The 14905-nt window shown below is 36.2% G+C and overlaps 1 protein-coding gene across 5 annotated transcripts in view; it reads right to left on the reverse strand.

Annotated features, from left to right (window-relative positions):
• The window catches only part of SLX4IP (SLX4 interacting protein), a 265690-nt gene that overhangs the window by 40000 nt on the left and 210785 nt on the right, over positions 1-14905 (reverse strand). Inside the window, exon 6 of one of the 5 annotated variants that reach the window (XM_078149719.1) lies at positions 14276-14359. The exons of the other annotated variants lie outside the window; for them this stretch is intronic. Coding sequence (XP_078005845.1) covers positions 14325-14359 — 35 coding nt within the window. The 3' untranslated portion in view covers positions 14276-14324. Of the gene's footprint in view, positions 1-14275; positions 14360-14905 lie in introns of those variants that run through there. 5 annotated transcript variants of the gene reach the window in all.

A 14905-nucleotide genomic window follows, 5' to 3' on the forward strand; every position in this document is an offset into this window, starting at 1 on the left:
GTCTGAGGCCAAATTTGAACTCAGGTCCTCCTGACTTCAGGGCTGGTGCCCTATCTACTGCACCACTGAGCTGTCCCCTTGTCTTCTTTCCTTAAGCCTCTCACACCACCCCCTCCCTTCACCTTCTCAATTTCATACTTTGTCTTATACTTCATCAAGGAAATTGAGGTTATTTGTTGTGAGTTCCTTCTTCTTTTCAACTGATAACCTACTGAAATTATCTCCCACTATATTCTCCTTTACTCCAGCTGCTGATAATGAAGCTGCCCTTTTCCTTTCCAAGGACAACTTCTCATCCCCTGCCCTTTTCTCTAGCACATTCTCCCTGCTATCATCCCCTCTTCCTAAAGTTCGATATCTCACTATAAACTGGTTCCATTTCTGCTTTTTTAAAACTCAACCCGGTGTCTCTTGTTTTGAGAAGATTTCTCATTAGATCCTACTATCTCTGCTACCTATTGTTATCTATCTCTCTTCCTTTTCTCAGCCGAACTCCTAGAACAAATCATCTTCAGTGATGGGGAACCCGCGCCCTTGAGGCCATAAGTGGCCCTCTAGGTCCTCAAAGGCAGACCTTTGACTGAATCTAAACTTCACAGAACAAATCCCCTTAATAAAAGGATTTACTCAGTAAAACTTGTAGTCATTCAAAAGGCTGCACCCAAGGACCTAGAAGACCACACGTTTCCCACCCCTGAATTCTACATTATCTCCACTTTTCTCACTTTCTTGTACAAACTGGCTTCTCATCTTATCTCTCAAGTGAAACTACTCTTCCAAGTTACCAGTATTCTCTTAATTGCTAAATGTAATGGCCTTTTCCCAGTCTACATCCTTTGCAGCATTTGATTCTATTGGGGACCTCTCCCCCATTTTGTTTTTCCCCTAGCATATAGCACTTTGCTTCACATATAACACTTGCTAAATGTTCATAGAGTTGAATTGGATTAAATTCTCCAGTACAACTAAACTTTATGTTTGGATATAGTTGAAGACTTAGTTGGCTACCATCTGAAATGGCATCTTTACTATTTTTTTTTCGGGAAGCTTTCTGCTAATTTTATGATGCTCTAATATATACGGTAAAGGTATAGACAAGGGCTTCTTTATGTAGGTGAGTAGCACTCTTAATTCTTATCAACAAAAGGAATTGGTAGCAGAAGTAAAAGCTGTGAAAACCTCAGGGAAAAGGCACTAGTGTATCCTTGAATTCAAGATAGAGAAGAAGGCTGCACACTGTCTGACATACCATAGAATTAGGGAGAAGAGAATTCAGAGGGTTTAGTGAAAGGTAAGGTAGGTTTCTGTGAGTGAAAATTTTATAAGGGAAGCTGACCCAAAAGAGATAAGAAACTGTTAAGAATAAAATTCTTAAAATGCAAACAATTATGATGAAGAAAAGGAGAAGCTGTATAAAGAGACCAATGTGGAAGCAAAGGGAAGTTGGTGACCTTCTTAGATTAAAAAAAAAAACCAACAACCAACATTTATAGAAGTTGGCCTTTTCTGCTTAGCAGTAATCACAGAGTGACAGAAAAGAGAACAGAGGATCTAATAATTATCCTGTCTTTGACCATCTATCAGCATGAACTTATTATTGGCAAGAGCCTTGTCCAGTGACCAATAAATGGATATACCATTGGAAAGAAGGAATCATACAAATTTGGGTATTCTTGCTAGAAATGAAACAACAAAAACATTAATAACAATAACTACCATTTATATAGCACCTTTTATGAGCTAGGCTACGCTGTGCTTTACAAATATCTCATTTGTTCCTCACAACAATCCTGGAAGGTAGATGCTATTATTATCCCTATTTTACAATTGAGGAAACTGAGGTTAAGTGACTTGCCCAAGATAACAAGTAAATGTAAGGTAAGTAAAGAGATCAATAGAGTTGATTACATGTGTCCATAAAGGGTGACAAGAAACATCACTTCAAGTGATATCTGGTAATCTTTTATTGAAGTGCTGCATTTGCAAAAAGATTTCCATGAAAATAAGTGTGCCTAATACACCTGCGTTCATTGCAGTGGATGAAGAGACGGAACAGTTCTACAAAGAACTCAACAGGACCATGAAAATGAAATCAACATATACTTTGATCCTACATGACTCTAATATACAGGTGAACATAAGGAATGAAGAAAAATATTTTGCAAAATATTCAGAAGAAAGGAGAGGGGCTTGTAGAAAATAGAAGTCTGATATTTATATATCAAAAATTGTTAACCTTTTAAAATTTCAATTTTCTTTTTTATTAAGTATCTTAAAAACATCAATATGAAAATTCTAATAGATAAAGAACAGAAAAAGATTTATATGAAACTGAATTTATATAGTTACAATTTTATATGTATAAGTAGTGCCTTGTACAGACACTGCCCTGCTTGTCTGTGTCCCATTTTTTAAAAGAAAGGATACTAATTTGTGCAAATCAACAGCAAAACAGAAATCAGAGCAAGTGTGCATAAAAGAATAGCTACCAGACAGTAAATAATGAATGTGTTCTCCCATTGGGAATTCTCAGCTGAACCAAGAGAGGGTCCTGTTCTCTTTTGTGTACTTTCAAGCTTTCAATGACAAGTTTTTCTTTCTTTTCTTTTTGGCATCATCACTACCCATCAAATTTTACAGTTCATCACTCCTCCCATCCTGCCAAAAAGAAGCAGGACCTTGATACAAATTAAATATAGTCATGTAAAATACAACCCCCCCACAACTAGCTATATGATCACTGCTTTGTAGAATGGATTAAGGTCTGTTATTGACAGTTCTTTTACAGTTAGATCTATTTCCTTTTCTGAAACTCTTATATGAGATCTCTATCTAGTCTTCTGATAGTTTGGGTATTAGCTTTGAAGGTATTCCTCTAATTCTTTTGTATTCTCAGTTTTGCTAGCATGAAACCATGTAGAATATGTTCTGATTTTTCTTTTTGTTTCTTCTGGTTTTGTTGTGATTTCACCTTGCTTGTTTGCTATTTTATTGATTTGATTTTTTCCGCCCTCTCCTTTTTGGTCTGATTAGCTAAAGTTGTATCAATTTTATTTGTCTTTTTGAAAAAAATAACACAAGATCTTAGTTTTATTCATTATTTCTAATTTTTTGTTTCCTATTTATCCTTTAATTTTTAATATCTTCTTTTTGAGTTTATTTGTTGGCTTTCTGGGGTTTTTTTAATGCATATTCATTTTAACAATCATCTCTTTTTTTTTTGTTAATGTATGTTTGTTGATATATGATTTGCCCCCTTAAGATTGCTTTAGCTGTATTCCAGAAATTGTGTTGTTTTTTCAATATAATTTTTTAACAAAATTATTAGCTGTTTCTGTGACTGGTTCTCTAATTCACTCATTACTTAGTATCTTATTGTTAAGAATTCATTTGGATCTGTACCTTTTGTTTCTGGTCTCCAAACCAATGAATGACTATTTTTATTATATTATGGTCTATAAAAGATGTATTATTTATTTCTGCCTTTTTACATTTGTTTGCAATATTGTTGTGCCCTAATGGTCAATTTTTGTAAAAGTTTTGTGTGATATTAAGAAATATGTATATTCTTTTGTAGTCCCTCTTAAATGATGTCACAAGTCTTTAGCTTTAGTTTCTCCAACAATTTATTCAGTTCCAGATTTTCCCTTTTTTTTAATCTATTTTTCTACTATACTTTTCCAAAAGTCTCTTGTTACTATTGTGTTACTTTCTATATCTTCTTGTAGAACAGTTAATGTTTCCTTTATGAATTTGGATGCTAAGGCATTGCGAACATAAAAGTTTGTTACTGATAATGGCTTGGTGTCCAAAGTTCCTTTCAGCCTAAGGTAGTTTCCCTTTTTATCTCCTTTTATTTTCTGATGTTTGCTTTTGCTTTGTCAAATAGCATGATTACAACTCCTGATGTTTTAGATTTTTAGATTTACTTAATGCATAGTATATATATGTATTTTTCCATGTCCTCAATTGTGTGTGTGTGTGTGTGTGTGTGTATGTGTGTGCATGTACTCTTTTTCATTTCATTGGATTGTTTAATCCATTTGCTTTTAAAATTATGACTTAGGTTTATATTTTCCTTCATTTGTCTCTAATATTTTTTTCAAGTTGTGATTCCCCTTCCCCCCTTTTGCTATAAACACAGTACTATGTCTCTTCAGTTGTTTTTAGCTTAATCTTTCTTAAGGTAGCTAATTTTCTGCTAGCTTTCTTCCCCTCACCCTCAGTGTATGTTCCCATTTGTAATCCCTTTCCTTTTGGAATTCTGCTTATTAATTCCTTTTTATTTCCTGCTTTTATCTGGCTATTTAATTCCTCCCCTTTTTTAAACTCCCAGTCAAGCAAATTCTTCCTTTCTTCCCCTTCAACTAGTCTTGTTTGTTGGGTTTTTAAAAATTCATGATTTTTTTTTTTGCATCACCATCACTTTCCAGAGAGGATTTCTCTTGCTCATTGCTTTATCCATTTTCTCTTTCTGTTTAGACTCTCATTCTCTGATTTATGATCCCTGTAATTACCTAGTTCCTCTCTATTCTCTGTATTACTCATGGAATAAAAACTTCCAAGTTATCCACTTTGAGCTCTCCCCTCTATGTGGTTTCTGCCACTTCCTTGTAGATCTTGTCCAGTGGATTCCCCTTTTCCTCATTCCCAGAATAAGTTCAATTTCTGCAGGTGACAAAGAGGATGATGCCCCATGGTAGGACCCTCCTCACTTCCATGTCCATCATTATGCAGCCCACCAAAGATCTATGCCCTCTTCCTGGATACCTTCTTTCCCCATTTGCCTCAAAATTTCCTCTCTGGATCCATGCCCCATCTCAGGTACCAGCTGCCCCTAGGAGTTCCAACTTCCCCACCCTCAAGGTAGGACAAGTGGTCTTTTCAAGCACCAAATTGCCCCAGCAACCCCCATCACAAGTTACCCTCATCCCTTCCCACAACATCTCTCTTCATCCTTAGAAGGAACCACCTCCTTTTACCAAAACAAGGTCTTCTTTTTCCTCCCCTTTTCAAACCTTCTCCCTTTCTCTTCAGCTACTTACCTACAGGCTCTTCTCTTTCTTAGAGACCACAGGAGTCACCTTCCCCTCATTGTTAGCCCTCGATTTGACCTGGGCACATCACATACTTTCTTCTATCCCCCACCTCCTTCATTTACTCTTCCATTTTGTAATGTAATTCTCCTCCCCCTCCCCCAATTATGTACCTGTAGGCAGGGTACTGTAAAGTTCTGTCTCTATAATGCTCCAGGCTGCCTCTCCAGTGTAACCTCCACTCCTTCCACTCCTGTCTCCTTGTGTACTTTTAGGAAGAAGTATCTTATTGGTATTTCTGCTGTCACTCTGTTGTTGCTATCCTTGGCTGCTGTATTCATTCATCCCTCTTGCATCTTTGTTGTCTGGGGGAGTTCAAAAAGCAATTGTTCTCTTCAGGTCTGTTTTCTTTTTAAGAATGTTTCAAATGCCTCTTTATTATTGAATGTCTACATTTTTTCATTTATGGTTAAGCTCAGATGGGGCAGTTCACCCACCCTAGACTGCATCCTGAGCAACACTGCTCTTTGGAACACATTATTATATCCCCTCCTGAATTTTATGGTGGGTGAAGAAAATCTTGTGTTATTCAAATTTCCTTTCCTTTGCATTTGAAGGTCTTTCTCTTGGTCACTTGAAGAACTTGTTTCTGAACTTTATTATTGAATTTAACTTCTACGTGTCTTGGAGTTTGCAACTTTGGGCTTTTTTTTTCCTTTCTGGAAGTGATATATGAATTCTTTCAATTGGTACTACATTTTCTGTATTCAGAAGATATGGGAAGAATCCTTGCATTATTTCTTGCATTGTGACATTCAAATTTCTTGACTTGGTTCTTCTAGGAGATTTGTAATCCTTAGGTAACTTATACAATTTAAGCGACTAAAAAATGTCCCTACTTTGTGACTAAGAGGTTTCACTACTAGGCACATAGGCCAAAACAAGTCATTGGTAAGAACAAAGTTCCCAAACACATCAAAATAGAGCAGCATCTTTTGTGGTAGCAAAGAACTGGAAATAAATATATTCATCAACTGGGGAATGACTAAACAAATTGTGGTATATGAATGTAACAGAATATTACTTTGTAATAAGAAACGATGAATATGATGAATAAAGAGAAACACAGATATGGTGAAAGCAGAGCCAAGAAAACATATATGTAATGATTACAAGAATGTAAACAGAGAGAAACATTAAACAAATTGCAAGTTGAAAAATTAAAAGATAAAGCATGCTTTGAAAGAAGAAATAAGAGAATATAACCACAAAAGCAGAAGACTAGATAGTCTAAGCACTTTATATAGTGCCTGGCACATGGTCAGGACTTAACAAACGCTCATTTATTGGTTGATTATAATGAAACATTTGATTTGATAGAGATGATCTATATATTTGGCCCTAGTTTCTCTCCTAAGTGCCAGACTTGCATCACCAACTTCCTATTAGACATTCAAACTGGACACCCTGTAGGCATCTCAAATGTGTGAAACTGAACCTCATTATCTACCTTCCCCTAAAACCCACTCCTCTCCAGAATTTCTATATTACTTATGAAGGCATCACCATTTTTCTCATTATTAAGGTTTGCAACTGTAGTTTTATCTTTGATTCTTCCTCAGTCCATAGTTCTAATTAGTTTCCAATTCTCATCATTTCTATGTCTACAACATCTTTCAAATCCATTATCTTCTCCCCAACCACATGACTACTACTTTTGTCCTGACCCCCATCACTTCTCACTTGGACTAATAAAATAGCCTTTTAAATGGCCTTTACAACCTAAGTCTCTTCCCATTTCATATAGCAGCCAAAATTATTTTTCCTACAGTGTGAGTCTCTCAAAATCACTCCCCTACTGGCTCTTCATCACCTCTAGGATGATATATAAACTCTTCCTTTTGGCATTTACATTCCTTCACAACTTGGCCCTAATTTACCTGTCTAGCCTTATTATATACTACTCTCATTCATGAACTCTACAATGCAATTATTCTGGCCTTTTTACTGTTCCTTAAACATGAAAACTATTTTCCATTCTCTACCTTTTCCCCCACCCTTCCCTTATGCCTGGAACGCACTCCCTCCTCACCTCTTCCTCTTGGGATTCCTAGTTTCCTTCAAGACTTGGTTAAAATGCCATCTTCTACAATGAAGTCTTCCCTGATTACTCTCAGCTAATAAATAGTACTTCCCTTAAAAATGGCCTTTTATCTATTTTCGCATGGAATCTTCCTCAACAGAATGCAAGTTCCTTGAGGGCATGGACCACTTCACATTGATACTGAATCACGATTGCCTATCGCCATGCTTGGCATATGGTAGGAACTTAATAAATTTTTGTTTGTTATGACAGGCCTGCAAAAGACATATGCTCCATTTACTGTGGTGGGTCATTGTATTGATCAAAGTTATTAAATTTTTCAAAATTTATTAGCTTTAGAATATTGCTGTTACTATGAAGATTGTTCTTCTGGCTCTACTTACCTCACATCATCACACTGTTCACATAGATCTTCCCAGAGTTTTGTGAAACTATCCCCGTTATTATTTCTTATAGCATAATGATATTTCATCACATTCATGTACCATAACTTATTAAGCCATTCTCTAATTGATGGATTCCCTCAGATTATGATTCCTTGATATCACAAAAAAGATCTGCTATAAATATTTTTGTACATATGGATCCTTTTCCTCTTTCTCTGATCTCTTTGGGGGTAGGGCTGGGTCAAAGAGTACATGCCATTTAATAGCCTTTTGGACATAGCTCTAAATTGCTTTCCAGAATGATTGGATCAGCTCACAGCTCCACCAGCAGTGTTTTGTGTACCTATTTTCCCATATTCCCTTCACTATTTCCTATTTTCCTTTTTTTTTTTGTGATTTTAGCCAATCTGATGGATATGAGGTAGTCCCTCAGAATGGTTTCAATTGACATTTTTCATATGGCTGTTGATAGCTTTGAATTCTTTCTCTGAAAGCTATCGTGACCATTTATCAACTGAGGAATGGCTCTTATTCTTGCAAATTTACTTTAATTCACTATATATTTTAGGAATCACATCTTTATCAGAAAAACTTGCTACAAATATTTTTTTCTCAGTTTCTTACTTGTCTTCTAATTCTAGCTATATTGGGGTTTATGTGCATAATCTTTAATTTTATATGATCAAAACTAACCATTTTATTTCCCATGAGCCTCTCTGTCTCTTGCATGGTCATGAACTCTTCCTCGATCCAAAATCTGACAGGTAATTTCTTCCTTGACCACTAATTTGCTTATGGTATTGCCTTTTATGTCTAAATTATGCACCTATTTTGAGCTTATCTCGGTATATGATGTAGGATGTTGGTCTATGCCTGGTTTCTACAGAATACTTTAGAGTTTTCACAAGTTTTTATTAGCTAGTCAATTCTTGCCCCATTAGATGGGATCTTCTTCAAGGTTTATCAAGCATTAAGTAACTGTATACTTTTTATTCTATATATTGTATATGTAACATGTTCCATTGATCAACCTCTATTTCTTACCCATTGCCAAACAGTTTTGATGATTATAGCTATGTATAGCTTGAGATCTGATACTGGCTAGGCCACCTTCCTTCCCATTAAAAAAAAATTCCTTTAATTTAACATTTTGTTCTCCAGATGAATTTTATTACTTTTTCCAGCACTATAAAGTAATTAGTTGTAGTATTATTGATATGGTTCCGAATAAATGAATTTTGGTAGAATTTTCATTTTTATTGTATTGGCTTGGCCTACCCACAAAACAATTAATATTGCTCCAATTACTTAGAACTGTCTTTATTTATGTGAAGTGTTTTGTAATTGGGTGCATATATAGTTCATATGCATGTTCTGGTAGGTAGACTCCTGAGTATTTTATGTCGGGTGTAGTTATTTTTCTTTTCTTTCTTTTTTTTTTTTAGGCAATTGGGGTTAAGTGACTTGCCCAGGGTCACACAGCTAGTAAGTGTCAAGTGTTTGGTCTCAGGCCGGATTTGAACTCAGGTCTTCCTGTCTTCAGGGCCGATGCTTTATCCACTGTGCCACCTAGCTGCTTCATGTGTAGTTATTTTAAATGGAATTTCTCTTTCTCTCTCTTCCTGCTGGATTTTGTTGGTAATATGCAGAAATGCTGATTTCTTATGTGGATGTATTTTATAACTTGCAAAGATCTGCTGAAGTTGTTAATTGCTTGGATTAGTTTTTAGTTGACTCTCTAGATTGTTCTAGATAAAACATCATGCCATCTACAAAAAGTGATTTCCTATGCTAACCCTTCAATTTCTTTTTGTTTTACTGCTATAGCTAGCATTTATAATACAATACTGAATAATAATAGTAATAATGGATGTCCTTGCTTCTTATCTGATCTTACTGAGAAGGCTTTAACTTATCCTTATGACAGATAATGCTTACTCTTCCATTTTTAAGGAAAGCTTCATTTATTTCCATGCTTTCTAGTGCTTTCCTACAGGAATGAGCGTTGTATTGTCAAAAGCTTTTTTCTGAATCTATTGAAATAATCATATAAATTTTTTGTTGGTTTTGTGGTTAATGGGGTCAGTTATGCCTATAGTTTTCCTAATACTGAACCAGCCCAATATTCCTGGTATAAATCCAGTCTGGTCATAGTGTATGATCTTTGGGATACATTGCGAGAATCTCCTTACTAATATTTTATTTATTTTTTTGCATCAATATTCATTAAGGAAATAGGTCTATAATCTCTGTTTTGATTCTCCCTGGTTTAGGTATCAATATCATATTTGTGTAGTAAAAGTAATTTGACAGGACTCCTTTTAGCTTTTTTTTTTAGTTTGTGTACTATTAAAATTAATTGCTCTTTAAATATTTAGTAGATTTCACTTAGAAATCCATCTGGACCTGGGTATTATTTTATTTTTAGGGAGCTCACGTGTGCCCTGTTCAATTTCTTTATCTAAGTTAAGTTTACTTAAGTATTCTATTTCCTATTATGCTAATCTATGAAATTTATATTTTTGTAAATATTCTTCCATTTCATTTAGATTGTCAGTTTTATTGGCATATAATTGGACGTTGTCAGTTTTATTGGCATATAATTGGACAAAAAAGTTCCTAATATTTGCTTTTATTAACTATTCATTGGTTGTGAATTCACCTTTTCCATTTTTGGCACTGGCAATTTGGCTTTCTTCTTTCCCTTTTAAAATGAAATTAGCCAAGAGTTTCTCTATTTTTATTATCTTTTCTTAATCTCTTAGTTTTATTTATTAGTTTGTTGGTTCTTTTACTTTCAGTTTTGTCAGTCTCTTCTTTGATTTTCAGGACTCTAATTTTTGGTGTTTGTTGTTGTTTTTTTTAATTTATTGGTTTTCTAGTTGTTTATATTTAGTTGCATGCCCAATTCACTGACTTGTTATTTTACTGATGTAAGCATTTAGAGATACAAAATTTCCCCTAAATCTGCTCTGGTTATGTCCCACAAATTTTGATATGTTATCTCATTGTTGTAATAATATTTAATGAAACTTTCTATGATGTGTTCTTTGACTACTCATTCTTTCTTTAGGAATGATATTACTTAGTTCCAATTAATTTTTAATCTATGCTTCAAAGGCCCTTTATTGAATGTAATTTTTGTTGCACTGTGGTAAAAAAAAAGATGTATTTAATATTTCTGCTTTTCTGCATTTGTGACATTTTTATACCCTACTAATAAATGATCAATTTTTGTGAAGGTGCCATTCACACTGCTGAGAACAGCTACACTTCTTTCTATTCCCATTCAATATTTTCCAGAGGTCTATCATACCTACCTTTTCTAAAATTCTATTCATCTACTTAACTTCTTTCTTTTTTATTTAAGGGATGGATTTATCTAGGTCTGAGAAGGGTAAATAGAAGTCACCCACTATTATAGTTTTACTGTCTATTTCTTCCTGGGTTCTTTTTTTTTGTTTGCTTATTCTTCCAGCCTACTTCTTAACTTTGGACTTTATGTCAGTGTTAGGCTCTCTCAATTCTGGAGAGATTATCTGGCCTGATTTTCTTTTTTTCTTTTTTTTTTTTTATGTCCTACAGTATAGGGACCTGCAAGTTTTCAGCACTTCCAAGGTAGTGTGAACTGGGGAAAGTTTTGTTCACTGACCTCTTAGCATGAGTTCTGCAAGTTCCTGACCTAGGTTTAGTTCAGTTGGATGGTATGCTTTTGAGTTTCAGCAGACTGTTCCTGGACTCAGTTATTATTAGCCTGCTGGGAAGTTCTATAGGTTCAGAGTAACTGAATTACTTGACTCCTGTTTGGTTTTTGTTTCCTGCCCTGTTTATTCCACTGCAGGCTTATGTCTGGGTCAGAAGGTTAGAACTGAGTCCTTCCTTTGCTCTTGGGCTCAGAGCTGTACAGTTAAGTTTTTGGAACTTTTTCCTTGTTCTGTACACAACCAGGGCCTCTCTTGCTCATGAATGCTTCTCTCTGCCCTGGAACTATGATCTGGATCTAGATAATTGGCAACAGAGATGCCAACTGGCATCTGCTCCCATTCCCAGTGCTAGTTCAGAGTCCCTTGGGATCGCTTTTTGCCCTGGTACTTCCAGCCCTGATGTTCAGGTCTTAGGCCCCTTACCATCCCTGGGAACTAGAATGCTCCCTGCTGGTACTGCTGCTGCTGCTGCTGTCTCTGACTCAGTTGGAGTGCCCCTGTAAGTCTTGAGTTGTACTCCTGGCCGGCCTCTGCCCCAGTTCCTGGAACTCTCTGTCTTCCTAAGCTGCCCTGGGCTGGAAAAATGACTCACTGTGACTTTTTCTTGGCTTTCCCAATCAAAATTCAGTCTGAGGTGTCATCTAGGTTGTTGAGGATGAGGTGTGTTGGGTGAGCTGAGCAAAAATGCTAACTGTTACTCTGCCATCTTGACTCTGGCCCCATGCCCCACTTTTTGAGAAAGTTAAAAGGATGGAATCTGCAAAGTATTAGGAGAATGTGCTTAACTTCAATTTCTGGCACTAAATTTTATGAAGTACTATTAAAGGAATGACTTGTTAAAGTCTAGAAAGGGAAGTGGGGGAATCAGTAAGGAGAAACAGTATGACTTCATTAAGAACAGGTCAAGCCAGAATAGATTCATTTCCTTTTTTGAGAGCATTACAAGACCGGTAGATCAGGACAATTAGTTATATTTTTTTTACCCTGAATTCAACAAAGCATTTTTTAAAAGTAAGATTTATTGCTTATACACTATAGTTATTTCTGAATGTAACCCCCTATTTCTAAACATACAATAATATTCTAGTATACTCAAATACCACAAAAAGTGCAGTAAAGCATCTGACAGTCTCTTATACTATCCTTATGGAAAGAATGGAGAAATGTGGGTTAAATGATAATATAGTTAGGTAGATTCAAAATTGGCTGAATGGGAGGACTATAATAGTAGTCATTAATTGCTCAAAGTCTACTTGAAAGGAAGTCTCTAGTGGAGTGATACAGGATACTTAATTACTTGAATAAAGCCAGAGTTAGTAATACTCATCCAATTCTCAGATAAAAGAAAGCAAAGAGGTAGCAAATGTTTAATTAGTCAATATATAAAAAAGTATCAATAGGCTAGAACAAGTGACTGAATCTAATGAGTCAAAATTAACAAAGAGAAATGTAGAATTCTAAACTTGAGTTTATATTTGAAGGTTTTAATTGAGTATAAATTCAACAGGAATCCATAGTGTAACAAGGATGGGGAAGGAGAAGGGAATAATAAGCATTTGTTAAGCATCTACTGATGGAATCCTAATAGAGCTGCCCCCAGTCCCAATATCCTAATTTCCTTATGGGCCCCATTCAACAGTGGGCATGTCCTGATTTGACCACACAGCCCACATCATAGGCTCCCAAACTCTAAACCACTGCCCCTAGACTTAATACAGACATTGCCTCTAGCTAGCAATTACCCCTAGCTAGCCATTGCCCCCAGACTCAATCCTCTAGCTAGCCCCTGCCCTGAGATCCAATTCACATACTTCCCACAAAACAGGTGTGGCCATGTACCCAACCTGAATCACATCATCCGTCTTGACCAGACAGGACCACAACAGCTAGCCAATCAGAAGACAGCCCCACCAGGATATAGAGCAGGATACTAGACCGCCAAATCATAGAAAGGGCCCACCATAAGATAGCGCCTGTGCAGTAATTGTTAAAGGACTGACCTACAGTGAACTTATGCCATAGAGAGGCTTATTATAATATCATTATCATACGTACATACCCCAACAAAGGGGTTTTTCTGTATGCAATGTGGGTAACTGGATATGCAGTTCTACTGAGGCTGGGATCCCTCCCCATTACCTAATCCCTTAACAAATTCTCCCTGCCTTTTTAATATTCATAATTTCTGTTGTGTAATCAGCATCATTACACTATAAATTTGCCTGTGTTGTCTTACTAAGTTGCTGGTTCCTCTTGGAACCTAACCTACTTCTAAGGGGTGTCAATCTTCAATAAATGCCTGTACTTGGATTAGAGGTGATCTGACTCTGAATTCTTCGAGACAGTGCCACCACAACACAACATGAAACCACGATATCTACTATGTGTCAGGCACTATGCTTATTATCACTTTACAAAATATTATCTAATTTAATTCCACAACAATTGTAGAGGTAGGTGTTATTATTATCCTCATTTTACAATTGAGAAAACTGAGGCAGAGGGCAAATGACTTGCCCAGGATCACAAAGCTAGGACTTGTTTAAGGCTGCATTTAAACTCTGGTCTTCCCAACTCCAGGCCCAGTGTTCTACCTACTGCTAGGTAACCACCTTTTGTGATCTTGGGCTGCCTTCAGAGATGCAGGTTGTCTAGGACTAGGGAAAGGATGGTTCCTCTGTTCTATCCTATTCAGATTGCATGTGCATCTTCTGGGTATCACATTCTAAGAAGGGCACTGACAATTTCGGCATATCCGCAGGTGCCTGTTCATGACGGTGAAGGGCCTTGACACTTTACTATGTGAAGATTAGTTTTTGAAATTGATAGGTATAGAGGTAGTTCTCCTTCCAATACACAAAACAATTCAAGTAAAAAGTCCCTAAATTCAGAAAACTCACCATCAACTAGAAGATAAATGAAAACAAAGCAAAACAAATTATGAGGTAATTATGGGAGAAAAAAACCTAGAGAACACCTCACAAACCAGTTGTCTATGGCTTAATATTTTTTAAATTAAATTTTATTTTTTAATGAAGAAATGTCTTTTTTTATTCTTTCCACTCTTCTGCCATTTTGGCTTCTCCCTCCACTTTCACAATCCACTTGGTATTATGATCTTCCTGGTACCTGCAATTTGAAAAGGGGGATAGTGCTTCTAGGGTAGGTGAAAGTAGCAGGTATCACTGGGCGCCCTCCCTCCAAAAACTTTCCCAGAGATGGCCCAAAGCAGTTTCTTATCCCTCTTGGCTGCTGCTGCAATTTTAGGCATAAGATTTTTGAAGTTAGTCCCTTCGAGTTTCTCAGGAGGAACAATGCTAATAAGGCAAGCTGAGGCCAGTGAATGAGACCATCCCTGAGGCCTGATAAGGAAAGAGGGATGATTAATTTAAGGAAGAGTACTTAAGGGAAACATGATAGCTCTCTTCAAATATTGCTTTCTATTGTTTAAAAATTTGATAAGCATCACTACCTATACTTTTATTCGAGTAATTAAGTGAAGTGCTGGCATGTGGAAGAGGAATCAACTTGCTCTGTTAAACCCTAGAAGGCAGACCTAGGAGCGATGTTTGGAATTTGTAGAGAGACTAATAGGCTCAATATAACAAAAAAAAAAATTGAGCAATTAAAAAATGAATAAGTTGCCTCAGGAGAGAGAGTGTTACCCTTCATGAG

Source organism: Phascolarctos cinereus, unplaced genomic scaffold (assembly GCF_003287225.1).
Source record: "Phascolarctos cinereus isolate Bilbo 61053 unplaced genomic scaffold, phaCin_HiC Scaffold_2;HRSCAF=192, whole genome shotgun sequence".
NCBI classification, from domain to species: Eukaryota; Metazoa; Chordata; class Mammalia; order Diprotodontia; family Phascolarctidae; genus Phascolarctos; species Phascolarctos cinereus.